The 21,969-nt window shown below is 34.1% G+C and overlaps 1 protein-coding gene and 1 long non-coding RNA gene across 6 annotated transcripts; both read left to right on the top strand.

Annotated features, from left to right (window-relative positions):
• The first annotated feature begins 4,361 nt into the window (after window positions 1-4,361).
• On the top strand, window positions 4,362-21,175 carry LOC108365693 (uncharacterized). The gene is made up of 3 exons (XR_001847990.1): window positions 4,362-4,515; window positions 6,417-6,421; window positions 21,165-21,175. It is a non-coding gene; the product is annotated as an uncharacterized LOC108365693 (long non-coding RNA).
• On the top strand, window positions 18,645-20,489 carry LOC108365691 (putative nuclease HARBI1). Of its 5 annotated transcripts, none has more exons than XM_017619806.1 (4): window positions 18,645-19,110; window positions 19,182-19,277; window positions 19,654-19,811; window positions 19,886-20,489. In XM_017619806.1, the coding sequence occupies exons 1-4, from the start codon at window positions 18,655-18,657 to the stop codon at window positions 20,463-20,465; spliced, it is 1,290 nt and encodes a 429-aa protein (XP_017475295.1). In that variant the 5' UTR covers window positions 18,645-18,654; the 3' UTR covers window positions 20,466-20,489. The 5 variants fall into 5 exon arrangements, with proteins under 5 accessions (XP_017475295.1, XP_017475294.1, XP_017475297.1 ...); XM_017619805.1 differs by having other exon boundaries at window positions 19,182-19,289; window positions 19,666-19,811; XM_017619808.1 differs by lacking the exons at window positions 19,654-19,811; window positions 19,886-20,489 and adding an exon at window positions 19,390-19,493 and having other exon boundaries at window positions 19,182-19,269.
• Window positions 21,176-21,969: the final 794 nt, after the last annotated feature.

Raw genomic sequence — 21,969 nt, 5'->3', positions numbered from 1 at the left:
TATTTTACTACACTTACTTAAGAAAAATATTCGGCCTTATTATGGTTTTCGACGTCGATGTCGATGTAATTTTTTGGTCAACAAATAGTCCAACGCTAGCTACGCTGACCACAGTATTTTTGCGGAAAGGTGTTCCTCGCAAAACTACTGTGGTCAGCGAAACCGGAGTTGGACTGATGAGGGCTATTTTTTGACAAAAAACTGACATCGACGTCGACTTCGACGTTGACAATCATAAAGTGACGACTTTATTTATTTTTAGCGTTTGACACACAATGTCATTAACACCCCTATTCTGCAACTCTTTCGTATTCGGACTTTGCTACGAATCGTAGAAATAGTATGCTGCAATCCGAATCTATTTTCGAACTTTCGAAATTCGTAGCAACGGCATGCCTAAAACGAACGAGTAAGCTTTTTTGCGTAATTTTGTACGAAAACAATTCTGTGTCGGAGGCGAGATAAAAGATGTAAATCGATGTGTGTTTGCAGGAAATATTAGTGGTGTTCATTTAAACAGATAAATTTGCCTTTCGCATATACGTATATTTTTATCCACTGCTTTATATAAACGAGCAAAAAACAATCTTTGTTGCCCCTTAACGAGAAACTTTGGTCCTGTTTAGTTATTTGTACAATGATTTTCGGTTGTTGTGTCCAAACGCATAACCCGAATCGAAAAACTTTAACATACACGTGTAATCAAAGGATTAAAATTTTATTTAAGATAAATGTTTCGAATTTCCGACCACTAGCTTATTAATAAACTCGGTTTGCACTATGCACTTTTTTGCAAATTTCGACGTGGGTTGTGCGCAAAAATACTGTGGACGGCGTAGTCGGAGTGATATGCACAAGAAATGTTCTATACCCTTGACATACGGAAGCCCCTCTTCTCCAGCAAAACAAAATGGAGAGTTATATTTATTAAGGGTTATAATCCCTAAGCGCGGCCGAAGGCAGAAGCAAGCGCAACAGGTGGTAGACCGAACAAAGTGCATGTTTTCAATGGCTTGGAAGAAGCTGTTATTGCATTAACTGGATTGAGAACCAGAGCTTCAGGCATAGGAGAAGTTCTGGCTTGTGGTTCAACAATTCAACCAGAAGCTNCAGAAAAATTTTATAAATGTAATACAAAAAAAAACTAACGAATGTTCAAAGAAAAAAGGAAACATAATTTGAATTTAAACATAAATTAATTTGCCTTCTTGTGCAATTGCTCTTCATATTGGGCATAAAATTGGAGTGGAATTGCTTTTGTGGTTATTTTCCATTTTTTGAAAGCAACCACTACAAACTTTGAAATGACTGCATGGCAATAATAAAATATTTCTTTGATTTTCAAAGCATATAACGCACGTTAAGCTATTATTATCGCATGTATTGTGAGTAGGAATCTCTATCCCATTATTTGCTTCTGCTTCTTCATTACTTGTAAATTCTTCATTGTAGTTAACTGAACTTAAAAACAACATATTATAGCTTAGCTGTTTGATACAATCGTTTACACATATTTTTAGATTTTCTTAATTTTCTAAAACTGTTTATAAGTTTTTCACGTTTAGTTTGCTTATTTGAATGTTCTTTATATGTTGAAACGCTTCCATTCAATGACTTTAAAATCTTTCGATTTAATGAAATCTGTATCCAATAAAAAATCAAGAAACTTATAAAAATTTCCATTTTTTTCAAGTTTCTTTGAGATTTGCCCATCAAACGCTTCTGCTGAGCTTGTTGTTTTTATAGGTTTCATATATACAGATATTTTTTCTGCACCTTCCTAAAAAATTTAAAAGAATAAATATATGTATTTTTTTTGTGTATATACATAGGGGTTAATAAATATGATTACCTTCTTCATCCATTGTCTTTCAAAATAGTCAAGGAATTGTTCGAAAAGGTTATTAAATTCGCCGTTAATTACCTGACATTCAAGAATGTTAAATGCAGTTATTATATCGCATGGTTTTAATAATGGAAGTACTAAAAATGTTCGAAAACAATGTTTGGCTTCATTATTTTTATTTAATTTCGTAAGAAAGTTTGGACTTTTAGAAGCATTTCCTCTCACAGCTTGCGTGAAATGGAACCAGCGTGTTTTCATATGAGCATGTGGGTAAATATGTTCCAATGCTTTTCGCAATGCTTGTTCAAAGTACGTAGTTACTGAAGTGGGCTTCATTTCCAAAATATTTGTTTGGATGTATTGGAACACATGGATATACGCTTTTAAACTTTTATTGGACATAAATACATAAATGAATGGAAATGTCCAAAAAACATAAAATTAATTGTATTACAAATATTATTTTACCAAATACTTAGAATGCACGTATGTAATGCATAAATATATACTTCTCAACAACAGTATGTAAAAGGATGAAATGGTTTTTAAATCACTTACATGGCCAGCGTGCGCAAAATGTATTATTAACAATTGTTTGAATGTATCGGAACTAGGTATTACATTGAAATTTCCATCAATTAAATAACTGCGTGGTTCATTTCCAGACATTGCCATTATATCATTGCAAATTGTAGTTGAAGCGAAAATTTAATACCCAAGCTCGGCTTGAACTATCGTATTTCTATACATTGGTAATTCGTTATCAAATCTTGAAAATGCAAAGTTCTTTTGAATATTAATCTTTTGATAGATGCGTATTACATCTGCAAAGGTGCCTTTGGATATACCTCAGATCTAATATTAATTAGCTGTCTTCGCATTTTACCAAATTCCAATGATCGTGCAGTTTCTTTTTTTGCTTTTTTACACTGGTCATATATTTCACGTACAGTTGACCTATTCAATGACATCGTATTAGAGCACTTGGCTTTTATCGCATTAACTAAATTCATTTTGTTTATTGTTTCTGTTTGATTTACATGATTATGTTGAATATTTTTGTTTATTTTTCGGCAATAAATCCCATTGTTTAAATCGACTGCAACATTGACTGAACATCAAACATGGTAACAGTTATAATATTTAATATTATTTTGCGAATTTTTAAATTTATACAATTGATCCTCATTTACAGTTTATAATAAATTACTATTTTTTCGAAATCCTGGAATTATTTTATATTCCAAAAACTCACCTTTACTTTGCATTTTTAATTTTGTTTGATAATTTAAAGACTTCCACCACATTACACGTGCTTGATATGAATAATATTAGTTCAGTTGCATAGCATGCACTCGTACAATATACATATATATGAATATAACAGTTATTTGCTCGTTGGAATTCTCATGAGTTCTCGCGTAAATAAATAAAGGTGTTATTGCACATTGCAAAAAGACCTAATTGCATTTTAAATGTGAAATAAGACTTTTTTTAAATGACAAAATAAAGGCTTTATTTCACTTTGGTTGCGATATAAGGTCATTAACACCCCTATTCTGCAACTCTTTCGTATTCGGACTTTGCTACGAATCGTAGAAATAGTATGCTGCAATCCGAATCTATTTTCGAACTTTCGAAATTCGTAGCAACGGCATGCCTAAAACGAACGAGTAAGCTTTTTTGCGTAATTTTGTACGAAAAGAATTCTGTGTCGGAGGCGAGATAAAATATGTAAATCGATGTGTGTTTGCAGGAAATATTAGTGGTGTTCATTTAAACAGATAAATTTGCCTTTCGCATATACGTATATTTTTATCCACTGCTTTATATAAACGAGCAAAAAACAATCTTTGTTGCCCCTTAACGAGAAACTTTGGTCCTGTTTAGTTATTTGTACAATGATTTTCGGTTGTTGTGTCCAAACGCATAACCCGAATCGAAAAACTTTAACATACACGTGTAATCAAAGGATTAAAATTTTATTTAAGATAAATGTTTCGAATTTCCGACCACTAGCTTATTAATAAACTCGGTTTGCACTATGCACTTTTTTGCAAATTTCGACGTGGGTTGTGCGCAAAAATACTGTGGACGGCGTAGTCGGAGTGATATGCACAAGAAATGTTCTATACCCTTGACATACGGAAGCCCCTCTTCTCCAGCAAAACAAAAAGGAGAATTATATTTATTAAGGGTTATAATCCCTAAGCGCGGCCGAAGGCAGAGCAAGCGCAACAGGTGGTAGACCGAACAAAGTGCATGTTTTCAATGGCTGGGAAGAAGCTGTTATTGCATTAACTGGATTGAGAACCAGAGCTTCAGGCATAGGAGAAGTTCTGGCTTGTGGTTCAACAATTCAACCAGAAGCTGACATAGATGCGCCCATGGTTACTATGCCCGACAGCTCAGCATATCTTTGTGAAATCATTCCCATAGCGCGCTCTTCCTCCGCTGCTATAATTGCAAATGCAATAGAATCCATCGTTTCCTTCAAAATATGTAAACTCAAACAATTTTACAATAAATATGCCCTTCATGAGTGTTTTTTTAATTCCTTTCCACTTTGTTTTCCTTCATTCAGCTTTCTTCGAGAAACAACTAATAGCTGGCATGCTGCACATGTTTCCGCCAGGGTTGCAGCATGTGGGTTTTTCGTTTTTCGTAGCGTAGATTTTTTCAACAAATTATAACGAATATTTGCTCTAGCTTTTCCTGAAAGGTGAATAAAAGCTCTCTGTTCATTTTCAGTGCATAATTCAAAAATACCAAATTTTGAGTTGTGGCACTTTTGAAGATCGTGTGCGATGTGTCTGTTAATAAAACATCAAAAATATATCGCACAATGTCTTCCAAAGAGGCAGAATTCAAAAATATCCGGATATATAACTACTTGTGTCTCGTACATATTCATCGCAATTGATACAAAAATAGGTCTAACAGTAGTTTTCTAGTTAGAGAATTTACACCCCTATTGCTAGTGTCGACTATGTAGCAGAAGATAAACGACGATTAGTCGATTACAGAGGTTAACATAAAAAAAAACCAAACCTCTATATCCCTATGTTTTTCGACGCGCTGAATGCGAATCCAAGGTCTGTTAGTCCACATCACGTCGGGCTCGAGGTCATTTGAAAATTCATGTATATGGGGCTTTAGACTCGGTGAACCCGAATCCGAGGTCCATTAACCTCCATAATGTCAGGTTGGAGGTCATTTGATGGTCAAATAGGACAAAAAAATTATTCAATAAAAATAAAAATATTGTTTTTTTGTTGTCGCTGAATCCGAATATGGGGTCCCTTGATTCCTCAAGGTCATCTAGAGGTCAAATTCAGAAGAGTTCTATTGAATTTTCAGGTTTATTCAATGAACTTTTCCCTAATAACATAGGGATATAGAGGCCTTTAAGGCCTTATTTCGCTTTCGATTGAGAAATAAAGCCTTTATTAAGAGAATAAGGTCTTACTTCACTTGAAACGTGAAATAAGGTCCTAAAGGTTTTATTTCACTTTTTGGCAATTGCCTGGTATAGGGGACAACGGCCAAAAAAGGCTAATAATCCACCCTTGAACATGCCATTACTCTCCTTCGCGGCCAGCCTCGCGCCGAACCTCCCTTGTCAAAAGTTTTTCTACATACCAATTTTTAATAGCGCAATAAATTCAAGATTATAACCCGGCTTGCAGAAAAGAGAATTCTGCTTTTTTGGCCGTTGTCCCCTATACTATGTAGACAATTAACCTCTTTTCTTTTTAAATCATAAGACAGCTTTTAAAGATTTTAATTTTATTGCAGAAAAATTTTATAAATGTAATACAAAAAAAAACTAACGAATGTTCAAAGAAAAAAGGAAACATAATTTGAATTTAAACATAAATTAATTTGCCTTCTTGTGCAATTGCTCTTCATATTGGGCATAAAATTGGAGTGGAATTGCTTTTGTGGTTATTTTCCATTTTTTGAAAGCAACCACTACAAACTTTGAAATGACTGCATGGCAATAATAAAATATTTCTTTGATTTTCAAAGCATATAACGCACGTGAAGCTATTATTATCGCATGTATTGTGAGTAGGAATCTCTATCCCATTATTTGCTTCTGCTTCTTCATTACTTGTAAATTCTTCATTGTAGTTAACTGAACTTAAAAACAACATATTATAGCTTAGCTGTTTGATACAATCGTTTACACATATTTTTAGATTTTCTTAATTTTCTAAAACTGTTTATAAGTTTTTCACGTTTAGTTTGCTTATTTGAATGTTCTTTATATGTTGAAACGCTTCCATTCAATGACTTTATAATCTTTCGATTTAATGAAATCTGTATCCAATAAAAAATCAAGAAACTTATAAAAATTTCCATTTTTTTCAAGTTTCTTTGAGATTTGCCCATCAAACGCTTCTGCTGAGCTTGTTGTTTTTATAGGTTCCATATATACAGATATTTTTTCTGCACCTTCCTAAAAAATTTAAAAGAATAAATATATGTATTTTTTGTGTGTATATACATAGGGGTTAATAAATATGATTACCTTCTTCATCCATTGTCTTTCAAAATAGTCAAGGAATTGTTCGAAAAGGTTATTAAATTCGCCGTTAATTACCTGACATTCAAGAATGTTAAATGCAGTTATTATATCGCATGGTTTTAATAATGGAAGTACTAAAAATGTTCGAAAACAATGTTTGGCTTCATTATTTTTATTTAATTGTGTAAGAAAGTTCGGACTTTTAGAAGCATTTCCTCTCACAGCTTGCGTGAAATGGAACCAGCGTGTTTTCATATGAGCATGTGGGTAAATATGTTCCAATGCTTTTCGCAATGCTTGTTCAAAGTACGTAGTTACTGAAGTGGGCTTCATATCCAAAATATTTGTTTGGATGTATTGGAACACATGGATATACGCTTTTAAACTTTTATTGGACATAAATACATAAATGAATGGAAATGTCCAAAAAACATAAAATTAATTGTATTACAAATATTATTTTACCAAATACTTAGAATGCACGTATGTAATGCATAAATATATACTTCTCAACAACAGTATGTAAAAGGATGAAATGGTTTTTAAATCACTTACATGGCCAGCGTGCGCAAAATGTATTATTAACAATTGTTTGAATGTATCGGAACTAGGTATTACATTGAAATTTCCATCAATTAAATAACTGCGTGGTTCATTTCCAGACATTGCCATTATATCATTGCAAATTGTAGTTGAAGCAAAAATTGAATACCCAAGCTCGGCTTCAATTATCGTATTTCTATACATTGGTAATTCGTTATCAAATCTTGAAAATGCAAAGTTCTTTTGAATATTAATCTTTTGATAGATGCGTATTACATCTGCAAAGTTTCGAGGTGCCTTTGGATATACCTCAGATCTAATATTAATTAGCTGTCTTCGCATTTTACCAAATTCCAATGATCGTGCAGTTTCTTTTTTTGCTTTTTTACACTGGTCATATATTTCACGCACTTGGCTTTTATCGCATTAACTAAACTCATTTTGTTTATTGTTTCTGTTTGATTTACATGATTATGTTGAATATTTTTGTTTATTTTTCGGCAATAAATCCCATTGTTTAAATCGACTGCAACATTGACTGAACATCAAACATGGTAACAGTTATAATATTTAATATTATTTTGCGAATTTTTAAATTTATACAATTGATCCTCATTTACAGTTTGTAATAAATTACTATTTTTTCGAAATCCTGGAATTATTTTATATTCCAAAAACTCACCTTTACTTTGCATTTTTAACTTTGTTTGATAATTTAAAGACTTCCACCACATTACACGTGCTTGATATGAATAATATTAGTTCAGTTGCATAGCATGCACTTGTACAATATACATATATATGAATATAACAGTTATTTGCTCGTTGGAATTCTCATGAGTTCTCGCGTAAATAAATAAAGGTGTTATTGCACATTATAAAAAGACCTAATTGCATTTTAAATGTGAAATAAGACTTTTTTTAAATGCCAAAATAAAGGCTTTATTTCACTTTGGTTGCGATATAAGGCCTTAAAGACCTTATTTCAAAAGGCCTTATTACACCCCGCCGAAGTGCCTAGGGATGGAAGCGATTAATCATTTCATTAAATTAATTGATTATTTTTATCCAATTTACGTTTTAATTGTATCGTAGTTTTGTGTTTCATTAAGGCCCCTATTATGAGTTGCATTCGATCTTCGACTGTGGTCGAAAGCGCTGATCCAACGAATTTTCATTTGGTATTATGGCGCTCATTCGATGAAGAATAGCGCTATTGTGAATTTCGCTCGTTTAGGTTGTTCACAATAGTATATTTTTCACCACTGCGAAGCTCTGTTGGGTGGGATTTAGTAGCGCTCACAACTATTTCGGGCAATTCCGTCCAAAGGGGTGGCCCGATCCAAAAAAAAAAATCCACACACTTATACTCAAGGGTCTATGCATTATTTTAGCACTCACTTTTGTAATTTTTGGTCACTAATTTATTTACAAATTGGGTTTGAAATATGCCATTTTTTGTAAAATTCGGAAATTAGCGTACATTTATCACTCCTATTCTGCTTAAATTAGCCACTTCACCTAAAATATATTTTTGTATTCCCCTTCACTTTACACTTTACTCGATTAGTTATAACTTGCTTTACGACTTTAATATTAACCAATTAATCACAATTCATTAAATATAAAACACCTTCAAAATCACGCGCCTGATTTTGGTTGCATATGCAAATTAAATGGCTGAGTTCAGCTGTCAAACTCCAAAATATAGGATATAACCCAGTAAGCATTAAAAATATACATAGGTGTTCTCTGCAAAGGTGTACAGCTCCTTTTCTTCGCAAAACAGAAAGGAGAATTCTACTGCCTGAGGGTTATAATCGCTAAGTGCGGCCCAAGGCCGCCTACGCAGAAAGGTGTTCAGCCGCCCTTTGGCAACAGAGAAAGGAGAATTCTACTGCCTGAGGGTTATAATCGCTAAGTGCGGCCCAAGGCCGCCTACGCAGAAAGGTGTTCTCTGCAAGAGGTGTTCAGCCCCTTTCTTTGGCAACACAGAAAGGAGAATTCTACTGCCTGAGGGTTATAATCGCTAAGTGCGGCCCAAGGCCGCCTACGCAGAAAGGTGTTCTCTGCAAGAGGTGTTCAGCCCCTTTCTTTGGCAACACAGAAAGGAGAATTCTACTGCCTGAGGGTTATAATCGCTAAGTGCGGCCCAAGGCCGCCTACGCAGAAAGGTGTTCTCTGCAAGAGGTGTTCAGCCCCTTTCTTTGGCAACACAGAAAGGAGAATTCTACTGCCTGAGGGTTATAATCCCTAAGTGCGGCCGAAAGCCGCCTGCGCATAAAGGAATTCTACGCAAAAATACATTTGTTAAAAATAACATTTTTTTTTAATAAAAACTTGTTTTTTCTATTTTTATTTAACTTATTTATTCTTTATTCAAAATCACTAATTTGGCATAATTTCTTTTATTAAAAAATCCCACTGTTTCTGTTAGTTGGGTCATAATCCACTTCAAACCGCTCAGTTTGCCTAAGAAAATTCCGTTTTCCCCCTTTTTCAAACGGTTCCCTAGGGGACTGGTGGAGGAGCCCAAGGGGGGAGTACGCCTTTTTAGAAAGCGGGGACTGTCCCCTCTCCAGTGGTGGGCGTTTGGGGGGCCCCCCACTCCAAAAACGATGTGAGCGCTACTAAACATTTCCCGCTTTGTTTACAGATCGAGCAAACTAAATAGAGTGCTTATCCATATGTACTAAACTCCTGCGCAATTCCATTTAAAGGGCCTAACAAGACATCCGATCGCCGCGCAAATACTTTCCCTCCTTTACTCTCATCGTTCGGGTCAAGTGTGAGTAAGCATAAACCAGTTTCTGCAAGCGTACGTAAACTACCGATCAATAGCAAGACGCGTAGAGTATTTACTTTGCCTTCCGCAACTACTGCGAGTAAAAGGTATTTGACAGTAGAGTACTCTACTGGTAGTACTTGAGTATTTTCGAAGAAAACATACATTTGTGGCAAGAATGATAGAAGAATTTTCTGGATCGCGCATTTGTGGTATCTGAATAAAACTAAGGACAGGAATGTAGTGGAGCGATGAAGAGAGCGACGAGCAAAACGTACTTTCAACTAAAATGCTGATATACATACCTAAGTACATATGTATGTATGTGCATAGATACGTATGTGCATAGATACATACATATGTGCATAGATACGTATGTGCATAGATACGTATGTGCATAGATACATATATATGTAAGTGTCCGCATATATTTTTTCTCGTCACTTGTTCTGTCGCTTCACTGCAGCAAAACCAAGTTGTGAGGAAAACCCTGACGATATGCGTAGAATTGAAACCATGGGTTCATATTAAATATATTTATGTATGCATGGACATATGTACATATGTCAAAATGTAGTTTCGATTTAAAAAAAATCGGATGAAGTTTTTCTTTCGCCATTCATACACCTCTAATTTCAGTATTTATTAAAAAAACTCAATGAAATTCAAAAACTCTATCTTGCATTTGGGTTTACTCAATACCAATTTGAGCTGTCGCAGTGTTATCAAAAAAAAAAAGTTATCAATAGGTAGGTTCAGAAGGCGCAGCAGTTGAGCGCAACCGTTGCTAAACAAAAATCAGTGATCGTTATGCGTCTTTTGAACGACTTCATACATTAGCTGTCAAATTCAACTCTCAAAGGTACACACCAACATGTTGTCTCAAATGATCAGAAAAATATTACGATCATCTAACACGCAACTATTCAGTTGATCAGAAGTACGCAACAACGCGTTCAGAAGGTGCAATCGCACCAGTTACTGAGCTGTTTCGCCTTCTGAACGTGCCAAATGAAAATTCGTTTCTCTTGAAATCAAGTTATATGGCTGCGTATGTATGTACATATGTATGTACATATTCCGAAATTTTTTTTATTTGTAAAGGCTCTCAAGAAAAACTAAAAATTCATATAAAATTACGCACAATAAATGGAAAATAAATTTTCTTCTATAAAAAATTTCTTAAATCAGTATGCAGCTCTTAAGAAAAAAATGCTCGTACATCTTGTCGCTACCATGTCCAACTATCGAATGTGAAAATCGGCACTTTTCAAAATTTTGATTTGCCACTAATAATTTTATTTCGTATAGCAGCATTGCTTAAGTTATTGTTTTTGACAACTTATTTGTTGGTTAATGACTGCAAATAGTTTTATAGAAAATTAGAGACGAGAAATAATACTTTCATAAAAATTTAAGTACATACATAGATTTAAAAAGCTGCTTGAATACAAAAGTTTTATGAAAATGTCACATTAAACAACTGTCTAAATCTACGTTATTTTTTATAAATAAGGCCGTAAACATTTCCTTACATCGTCGATTTCCATATTCTATTTTTACTCTTTCAATTTCACTGACCAGCGCTGCAAACGATATCAACTAGTAGGCTAACAACCAGAATTGAAATTTAATACGCAAGTACTTACCGTACTACAAGTATACAGAGAGTAGATTTGCTACTCCCTTTTGGCAGCAGCAAATATCTCTCGTACGCGATGAGGGAAAGTAGAGTACCTACTTTGGTGGAGTAATAGCAAGTACGTCAAGTATTTACTCTCTCAACGCCAAGTAGTGTATGTATGCGGAAAAAGAGTAACAATGTGTTGGGAGTAGAGTACAATGCAAGGAGTACTTATTGAACGAAATGCGGCAAATACACTTGCGCTGGACTCTAATATGTACATATGTATGTAAATTTGTGCAAATTAAAATGAAATAAAAAAGAAAGTGAGTTTATAAAAGCGTGGTAAAAAAAAAATTAATTAGCACAACGGGGTTCTGGTTGAACTTCGTCAGAGGATGAGGGCTTAAAAAACTGGCCAAGAGCAGAAAACGTGGGAGTTTAAGTGCATTCTTTCGAATATATTTTGAAATACAATATATTTAAGAAATTTTGTGATCCAAATCTATTTTAAATATATTAAAACTATAAACAGCTCCATGGTTTTGTTTTCAGAGAACGTGCCAACAGCGTATAGGGATTTTCTTTCATATGAAAAACCAGACTTTCGAGTTTGTGTTTACACTTCACGACGTTAGAACTACTTGAAATTAATATAAATTGTTTGAAATTAGTGTCTAGCCGCCAAAAAGTAAGAAAACAAATGCAAAATCATACATTTTTAAAATTTTCTAACATTTCGCTACACCAACGAAAGCAAAATTCTGTTCGACAGAAAATCCGATACTCAACGAAAATTTCGACACGCTTGCATAGCTCATAATACGAATTTCGTTTTCGATTTTCGGTCTTATAGCCAGCGAAGATCGAAAATCGAATGCAACTCATAATAGGGGCCTAATAGATTAATTGAAGAATAATCTCAAAAATATTTTCAAGAAATATTAATTCAAAACAGCCGTAAGGGTTGCTCAAGTTTAGAGCATACAATGGTGGCAAATAGTTGTGCATGTAAAGGCTAAAAAACTAAGTGTGGAAACGTTAAAGGCGCTACATACTCGTTGATTTATCGGCGAACCAGTTGGTCAAATACTAGAAGTTGGTTGTAAATAAGCCGTATGTCGGCAAGCGCTGAGCGCCGTTTTTCAAACGTTGGTGCTACAGCCACCGAGAAACGCAACCGCTCGTTGTAATTTCGATTTCGATTGTTCAACACACCCCTCAATTTTAGCTCATTGAGCTATCATTACGTATTGTTGTTAATAAGTCACTTGCCGCAGGTACTTTGTTGACGATTGAAAAGCTACGTATATTAGCCCTTTGTTTAAAATTGGCAATAAAAATAAGGTATGTAACTATAGACCAGAGGCGGGCATTTTTTTATTTTCAAAACACATGTAATTGGACTTCAAAATGCTGCTTGCTGCAACGTCAACACATGTATACTATCATCGTCTTCGAGTGTCTTACGATTAGGGATGGCAAAGTCGACTTCGACTTTCGACCAAAATCGACTTTTTACTCCTGAAAGTCGAATTTTAGTGATCGACTTTTAGTTTATGGAAGTCGACTGAAGTCGCCTTTTCACTTTCGGCTCTCGACTTTTTTTGATTTATTTGCATATAAAAACTGATCTTCTAACAAGGGCGCAGAGTGCTTTTTGGTCGTATTTAAAAAAAATTGCCAATAAAACTGAAGTGAAATTTGAAAAGTGTGGTAGATAAATGAATTTTAATGACAGTACAACAACATCGTCAAATCATTTAAGAGCAGCGCATAAAATTACTATACGAAAACAAATTCCTCAAAATTTGTTAATCGTTTGTCTCCACAATCTTCAGTTAATAATGAGTTAAGATAAACATAGATATTTATTTTAAAAATTTCATCCAAGAAAGTTTTTCTGCATGAGTTTATGTAAGTTTCTACAGACAGTCTTTGGTTCGAATTTGACCAATCCGTAAGGTAAAACATTTTAAACACCGCTAAAAACGTTGCTGGTAGGATTCCAGTTAATATACGACATTAGTCGTGTGGATAGTCCCAATCCACTAGCTGTCTGGGCTACTCCCATATTTATCCATGCTTTTAAAGTGACACTATATTTCTACCAATACCCGCCAATTCTGCTCCATCGGAAGGCCACATTTTCAAAAAGTTTCCGTAATTACCAAATATCGATTCAAATAATTTTTAAAATTTTTTTGTGAAAATTTAAAAAATTTTAAATTATTTTTCAAAAATATAATTTTTAAAAACCCTTACAACCAACATTTTCATGCTGTATAGCTGGAACAATTTTCAAAATTTTTAAAAATCCTTTAGTGTCTGTTTTTTTTTTACCTAGCATTGAATTTCACTAAATTACAGATTATTCTAAAGACCACTAGTAAACCATGATATTTTTGGCGTATTCTGACTCTTATATTTATGGTTAATATATGAGTTAAATGCAGCGTATAGTTAATACATTTTCTTTTTATTAAAAAAGTCGAACAAAGTCGAATAAAAGTTTCTTTTATTATCCTTTTATGTTCATTTATGTCTAAGCATATTTAGGACTCCCTAAAGAAGCTGTAGTATAATTGGTTAATAAGCAAATGGACCACTTCGTTCAACTTCAATACCTCCGCTCATAAAAGCTTGCGCACCTCTTCGATTTTTCGCAGAAGGAGGTGCCACAGCAATGACTTCAGTTTGGAAAACTTGGTGTGTCGGTAGTTTTAAAAGAGGTACATCAGTTGGTAAAGGAAAAATTTGTAATCAGTGTTCGCTTTTGTTTCGCCAAAAGGGCGTACTCCACGGGAACTAAAATTTCAGGTTATTGTATTGTTATTTTCACCATATTATGTAAAAGCAAACTGCATTGAGAAATGTTAATATCGTTCTAATCATAAAAACGTAAAATATATGACCTACTTTTCAATTTTCGCTCCTAAATACACTCCAAAAACCTTCCCAGCAACCACAACAAATGTAGTTGCCAATTGCCATCTGTAATATTGTTTTGGCAACTAGCAACGCAACTGAAGTTCCCTTGCTATCGATAATAGACCCATTACTTTTTTGACAACTTGGCAACTTTGCTCCAATGTGTTGAACCATTTATGAGGACAAATAACAAATCGGGGATCAGAAAATTCCGCTACTAGACTCAGTAGCCGACAGTTAGTAGCCAGTAGCCATATGTAATGCGAATTTTAATATAAGGTTGCCCACCGGCTATCAGTCGCCGTACACCGGGCCTAAAAGATCTTCTGTATCTCTTTAAAGGAGTCCCTAACCCAATGTGGCCAAGACACCTTCGGCTTCCGTAATGAATCCTAAAAGGGCCTTGGTAGACGAATTCCTAATAACAAAGGGCTCGGCCATCGAAAATTTAAAATAAATCAGTCTTTGTCTGACTAAAGCCGGACAGTGACAGAGAATATGCTCCGAAGTTTCATCAGCCTCAGTCAGATACCCAGAAAGAAAATTCTCCTTTAAACAGTTTAAAAATTTATTTGGATTTAAATGGACAACATGATGCTAGCTTTCTAGCAGGACAATTTATTTATTGTCTAAATCAGAGGTGGGCAGCTTCGGTAGAGCATTTTTGTAGTGTGCGTGCAATTGATGACACTGTGTGCGTGCGAACAAGTCGTGCAGTTGAATGAAGCTTTCGCTGTCTTCCTAAGCAGAGCGTGTATGTATACACGAATACGCCGTGCAGCCGCCCGGCGGGCAGACGCTGTCTGAATGGTCTAAAGGTAAAACGGCGCTTACTATATTTTTCTTGAACATGCTGAGAGGAAAGTTATCAAAGAATTGGCGCTTGCGATAGTTTTTATGTTGTATAATCTGGACATTCATGAATGTTAAGTCAATTAAATACACTGCCAATCAGCAGAATAAGCTCAACATATTTTCAACTTTTGGTGCATCTACTAGATTGTCCACAAGTTTTCTTTGTGGATGCAGTGTTAAAGCTCATTCAATTCTCAAATAATTTAAAACGATCACATTGACGCTACTATTTGGTATTTTTTGACGTTTTCTTTTAAAGAATGAGAAAAAAAAAATTTAATCCTTGACCAGAATATGTTCAGTGCCAAAATCTTCATATTAGGGAGATTTTTGGCAAGTCTCGAAATCAGTTGTTATATTTCTCGGCTCCTCGTGTGTTTTAAACCTTGCTATTGGATAAAAAAATTGTTAACTAAAAACTTTCAATCTAGAGATTAAAATCAAAGACTGCGATTTTATAAAAAAGAAGGCTGAAGTGCAGAAGTTACGGTAAGTAAAAGGTTAAAATCAAAATCTTATAAGCAATTTGGAGGGAGATAAACGGCGAAATTAAAGAAATTGGTGTTAAGATAGCAATTCGAATTCAGTTGCAATATTTTCTATACCAATGCTTACAATAGCAATTTAAGCCCCGTTGGGTGTCTGTTTTTCATCTTCCAATTATGCTTTTCAATCTTATAACCAATTGGCAAAGCAAGAGTTTCAAAAAAGACCCCCCTAGACGAGCTACGCTGCCCTTAGTGATTGCAACTGCAATTGCATAATGGCAGATTGAACTGAATTTTGCTGAGGGAAAGAAGCTGATTTTGAAGCATTCAGTTGTAGCAACCGATGGAAGTTTGGTTAAAACTACAGTTAAACTGCTTTTTACAATAAAGTTCTGTACACACTGGCCATTATTATAAGTTGCATTCGATTTTCGATCTTCGGTTATTATCGCGGATCGAATGCGAAATGCGTATTATGAGCTACGCAATTGTTACTACGTTTATGTGTAGGCTAATTCACGAATTCATTTCATGAATTTGGGATAAAATTGGCTGCATAAACGCCATTTCATGAATTCAATTATACACGAAAGTTAACCATGAATTCGGCATCATTTCATGAAATCGTCAAGTGCAAGTCCGGCAACGCCACGTTTCACAAACATCTGTTTACTAGGATTATGATGTTTTTAGATTAAAAAGCATGAGTGGCATAAACAGGATTTACAACACTGGAAATGTTACGTGGAATTGTTGAAATATATAATAAATTCAAATAGATAAAAATTAAAATATATTAAAACCAATTTAAATATAATACGATTCATTTCCTGGTACCAACAGGTTTTTCAAATTCGAAAGGAGGAAAAAAGCCACAACCCTACTGTTAGTTTCTCGCTAGTGCGTTGCCACTTTTTCAAAGCTCTTTATTTCATGAATTCGCGAACTATGTATAAACGGGACCACTTTGGAATTCATGAAATAAAGAATTCATGAATTTGGTCGCATAAACGTAGTAGTTTATGCGTAAGTTAATTCACGAATTCATTTCATGAATTTGGTTTGAAATTGGCTGCATAAACAGCTTTTCATGAATTCAATTATACACGAAAGTTAACCATGAATTCGGCATCATTTCATGAAATCGTGAAGTGCAAGTCCGGCAACGCCACGTTTCACAAACAGCTGTTTACTAGGGTTATGATGTTTTTAGATTAATAACCATGACGCATAACTAGGATTTTAAACACGAGACAAGTTATGTGGAATTGTTCAAATATAAAATAAATTCAAATAGAATAAACTGAAAATGTATTAAAACTAATTTAAATAAAATATGGTTCATTGGTAACGGCTTTTGCAAAAAATCACAACCCTACTGTTTAGTTTCTCGCCAGCGCGTTACCACTTTTTCAAAGCACTTTATTTCATGAATTCGCGAACTGTGCATAAACGGGACCATTTTTGAATTCATGAATTCTGTCATATAAACGAAGTATGTGTCGAAATTTTCGTAGAGTATCGAATTTTTTGTCAAACAGAACTTTGCTTCCGATGCCGAAGTGTTAGAAAAATTTATGACTGCGTTTGTTTTCTTACTTTTTGTTGGCTAGACACTAATTTTAAACATTTTTTATTAATTTCATGCAGGTCTAACGTCGAGCATACTAAACACAATCTCGAAGGGCTGCTTTCAATTATGAAAGAAAATCCCAACATTCAGTTGGCACCATCTTTGTGAACAAAATCGCAGAGCTGTTGATAGTTTTAAAATATGGTAAATATATTTGGCTCGAGAGCATTGCTGCAGCAGGTTTTGTGTAGCGGATAGCAGGTCTACAAACGCCTCTTTAGACAGTCGAAAGTTTTTAATAAATTTGTAAACAAATTTCCTAAATATGTCGAAATATTTCCAAAGACTACAACTCAACTCTCTTCAATGTTTTTTTTATTCCTAGCCAGTTTACTAAGCTCTCATCCTTTGACAAATCGTTGAACCAGAACTCCGTTGCACTCATTTTTACAAGTTTTATAAACTCACTTTCTTTTTAACTTGATTTTAATTTGCACAAATTTACATACATATGTATAAGCAACCTATGTATTTAGTTTGCTCGATTTGTAAACAAAGCTTCTCAACAACCTAAACGAGCGAAATTCACTATTCCGCTATTCTTCATCGAATGTGCGTCAATAAATGCGCTTTGAATTCAAATTGGCAGGGGTTGAAATTCACTCGGAAGTGAATTGCAGAACCTGCCTGATAATACCACATGAAAATTCGTTCGATCAGCACTTTCGAAGATCGAATGCAACTCATAATAGGGGCCACAGTGTCGGTTACGATAAAATTATAGGATCTCAAAAGTGTAAACAAAGCAAACGATATAATTCATTTTGCTTTATTTCAAAGTCTGAGATTTAGTAGGACGTTTTAACTCGTACTTGTAACCTATTTGCAAAAATAAAATTTTTCGATAAGTTGTCGCTTAGAGCTTAATCTCCCTAAACCAACATGGATTTGTTTCCAACCGTTCAACAGTTTCCAACTTACCTGTTTTTAGTTAGTATGTATTGCTGGTTTTACAAGAGGATTTCAGTTCGACTGTACTTGTACAGATTTTTCTAAAGCTTTTGGTAAAGTTTCTCAATCTATTTTAATTAATAAATTAGCTATCTATGGATTTCAGTCAGTTTTTCTGCAATGGGTTAAATCCTTTCTGTCTAATGCTTGGTTTTCATTAGGTCAATTTGATTGACAACATAAACTGCCTTCTCTGCCATCGCCGTCATATCTTGCTGAAAGCGTTTTCATTCAGCTCCATGAACTGACATAAAAGCGTTTGTCAATGATTGTAGACAAATCTTGGGGTCAATCGACTGACATACCGTTTCCACCATAAATGTCAAAGACGTGTTTTTAGAAGAAGATGAATTAGCTGTCAAAGCAGAAAAAGTAACTGACCAAAGTGAAAATTTCAAAGGACTGGCTACGAGCTTAAACAATTTTTTTATACAATAAATTCAATCAATGCAAAACAAAAAGAAATGAACAAAAAGCGAGCTTCGATTGCCTTTGCATCACTTTGTTTGATCGCGACTTTAAAAGCGTGGAAAAAAAATAAATGCTTGAAAAGAAATAAAAAGCAATGGTGGATTCGTCCAGGGCTCAGACACAGGGCCACCAGTGGTTTCTACTCCACACTGCGTTTTAAACTACGTCAGCAGAATCCTCAATGGTTTAACAATTTTGTGCGAATGAGCTGTGAAGACTTTGACTACCTGGTGGAGCATCTCACACCATACATTGGCAAGAGCAATACCCGATTCAGGAAAGCAATTTCAGTCGGCGAAAGACTCGCCGTAACTTTACGGTATCTGGCTACAGGAGATAGCTTTTCAAGTTTAATGACGGTTTTTCTTATTGGTAAAACTACAATATGCCACATAGTACATGAAACATGTGCTGCTATTTTTACAGCATTGAAAGATAAGTTTTTAAAGGTGAGTATTTTGAAATTTATTTCGATCACTAGTGTGAATAAGATGGAATATGCATTCATTTATTTACATAGGTCCCAAATACCCCTGGACAATGGGCAGAAGTAGCAGATCAATTTGCAAAGCGTTGGAACTTTCCAAACTGTTGTGGTGCTTTGGACGGTAAGCACATAATGATACAGGCACCTGCTAACTGTGGCTCCGAATACTTTAATTATAAAAAATTCAATAGTATTGTTTTAATGGCTTTGGTGGACGCAGAATATAAGTTTCTTTTTGTAGAAGTTGGAGCATACGGCCGCGAATCTGATGGAGGTGTTTTCGCAAGGCAAGTTTTGGACAATATATCCCCCCATCTTATATTCATGTAATATTCATATTTATATGTGTTTTTCATTTTAGATGCACGCTTTCAAGTGCTCTTGCTGACAACACTATTAATTTTCCACCCCGCAGACCACTACCGAATGAGGCAGATCCAATGCCATTTGTCATTATTGCAGACGATACCTTTCCGCTGAAATCATACATTTTGAAAANAAGCACATAATGATACAGGCACCTGCTAACTGTGGCTCCGAATACTTTAATTATAAAAAATTCAATAGTATTGTTTTAATGGCTTTGGTGGACGCAGAATATAAGTTTCTTTTTGTAGAAGTTGGAGCATACGGCCGCGAATCTGATGGAGGTGTTTTCGCAAGGCAAGTTTTGGACAATATATCCACCCATCTTATATTCATGTAATATTCATATTTATATGTGTTTTTTATTTTAGATGCACGCTTTCAACTGCTCTTGCTGACAACACTATTAATTTTCCACCCCGCAGACCACTACCGAATGAGGCAGATCCAATGCCATTTGTCATTATTGCAGACGATGCCTTTCCGCTGAAACCATACATTTTGAAACCATTCTCTTATCGTGAACAAGTAATGTCGCATAAAATATTTAACTACAGATTATCACGAGCAAGAAACGTGGTTGAAAATGTGTTTGGCATATGCGCGGCACGGTTCAGGATCCTTAGAAGGCCAATGGATGTTAAACCTGAGAACGCAAAGACCATCGTTCTAGCAATTTGTGTTATACATAACTTTTTAATATCAACAAACTCATCCTATTTAACTAGAACCGACACTGACAATGAAATAAACGGAGAGTTAGTGGCGGGTAATTGGCGATTAGAACTTGGACCAAACGGAAAGCTAATTTCACTTCGTGCAAGTACCACTCTGGATAGGCCAGCAGATGATGCAATAAATGTTCGAGCTGCTTTTATGGAGTATTTTATGACACCGTATGGAGAAGTCCCATGGCAATATAATAGAACGATTATTCACAACTCATTTTAAAAGTCAGTAACTTCGCTTAGATGAAATTTGTAGATGTTTTGTTAGTGTAATTCTTTGCAGTGTTATATTTACCCATATAACTAGTTTTTTAATTGATTTGCATTCTAATATTAACCAATTACATGGTGATTTTTTTTTACCATATTCTCGATGTTTTTCATGATAAATCGTTTAAATTAACGAAAATGTTTATCATGAAAAATATTGTGAACATTATAAAAAAAGTGGTATTTTTGTTTAATATTTGCAATGTTTTTCAAGTAAAATTTTTTTGTTATTTTTTTATTAAAATATCTATGGTTCATGCTTTCGTCAAAACCACATAAGTCAAACTTTCAAACTTTATGCAGACCTTAGAAAAATTCAACAAATTTTCATCTAAATTTTTAACTTTTTAATCTGAATTTTCAGAAAAATGCTGGGTACGCAGATAGATCGGCTAAGTAATTCTATTGAAACAAGTGCAAGTTTTAAGCGGAGTTGATTTTTAATGAATTTATATTTCCGACGGATTTTGCCGTTTTCTGCATATAACAAGTGCAATTTATGAAATATAGCGTTAATTTAAACTTGTTTTACTAGAATTACTTACACTTTACACTTTTGGAACTTACACTTGTTTTACTAGAATTACTTACCCGATCTATCTGCCAGCTCAAAATTTTTCTAAAAATTCAGATTAAAAAGTTCAAAATTTAGACGAAAATTCGTTGAATTTTTCTAAGGTCTGCATAAAGTTTGAAAGTTTGACTTATGTGGTTTTGACGAAAGCATGAACCACATTGTAATAACAAAATAACAAAAAAAAATTTACTCGAAAAACATTGCAAATTTTAAACAAAAAACTTATGTTTATTTATTTCTTTTTACGAGTTTTCATTTAAGATATACTTTGATCAACAACAGAAACAACATAAATAAGGGTTTCAAAAATTGCACAAGGCTCACAAACATGAATCAAATTTAAAAAAAATTTCATCAAAATTTCAAACTTTTTGTTCAGAATTTTTCGAAGAAAATTTTCGAGTTTGAAGAAAAATTTCGAGTTTGAAGTTTGGTTCATTTTTGTGAACTTGGTGCAATTTTTGAAACCCTTATTTATGTTGTTTCTATTGTTGATCAAACTATATCTTAAATGAAAACTCGTAAAAAGAAATAAATAAACATAAGTGGCAAATGATATCATTTAATATAAAAAAGCTGAAGTTGAATATTGTCTAAGACATACAATACAGAACGATTTCAAAACTATTTTGAAAAGAATTTAACTAACAAAAAAAAAAACCAATTTCATTTTACATACTTACACATAAATATCCTTAACATACATACGTTTAAAAAGAAAATGAATTCAATTAAAAATTTTTACTTTTAATTACACATAAGAAATTGATTTAATTCAAAAGGCACATGAAGAAAATTCATCAAGATTTCTTAAAGTTAAAACTTGGGAAAAAATAAAAAAAATTGATTAAATTAAAATGGCACACGAAGAAAATTCACT

Source organism: Rhagoletis zephyria, unplaced genomic scaffold, assembly GCF_001687245.7.
Source record: "Rhagoletis zephyria isolate East Lansing unplaced genomic scaffold, Rhagoletis_zephyria_1.1 Rzeph_scaffold_01960, whole genome shotgun sequence".
NCBI classification, from domain to species: Eukaryota; Metazoa; Arthropoda; class Insecta; order Diptera; family Tephritidae; genus Rhagoletis; species Rhagoletis zephyria.
This window is presented reverse-complemented; position numbering and strand designations above follow the sequence as displayed.

What these genes read in the sequence shown, in the direction of transcription:
- LOC108365691 (XM_017619806.1), top strand. Translation starts at nt 18,655, where the DNA reads ATGAACAAAAAGCGAGCTTCGATTGCCTTTGCATCACTTTGTTTGATC. An exon ending in TGAAAGATAAGTTTTTAAAG is followed by an intron (nt 19,111 to 19,181) that starts GTGAGTATTTTG and finishes TTATTTACATAG; the next exon opens with GTCCCAAATACCCCTGGACA. An exon ending in GATGGAGGTGTTTTCGCAAG is followed by an intron (nt 19,812 to 19,885) that starts GCAAGTTTTGGA and finishes TTTTTATTTTAG; the next exon opens with ATGCACGCTTTCAACTGCTC.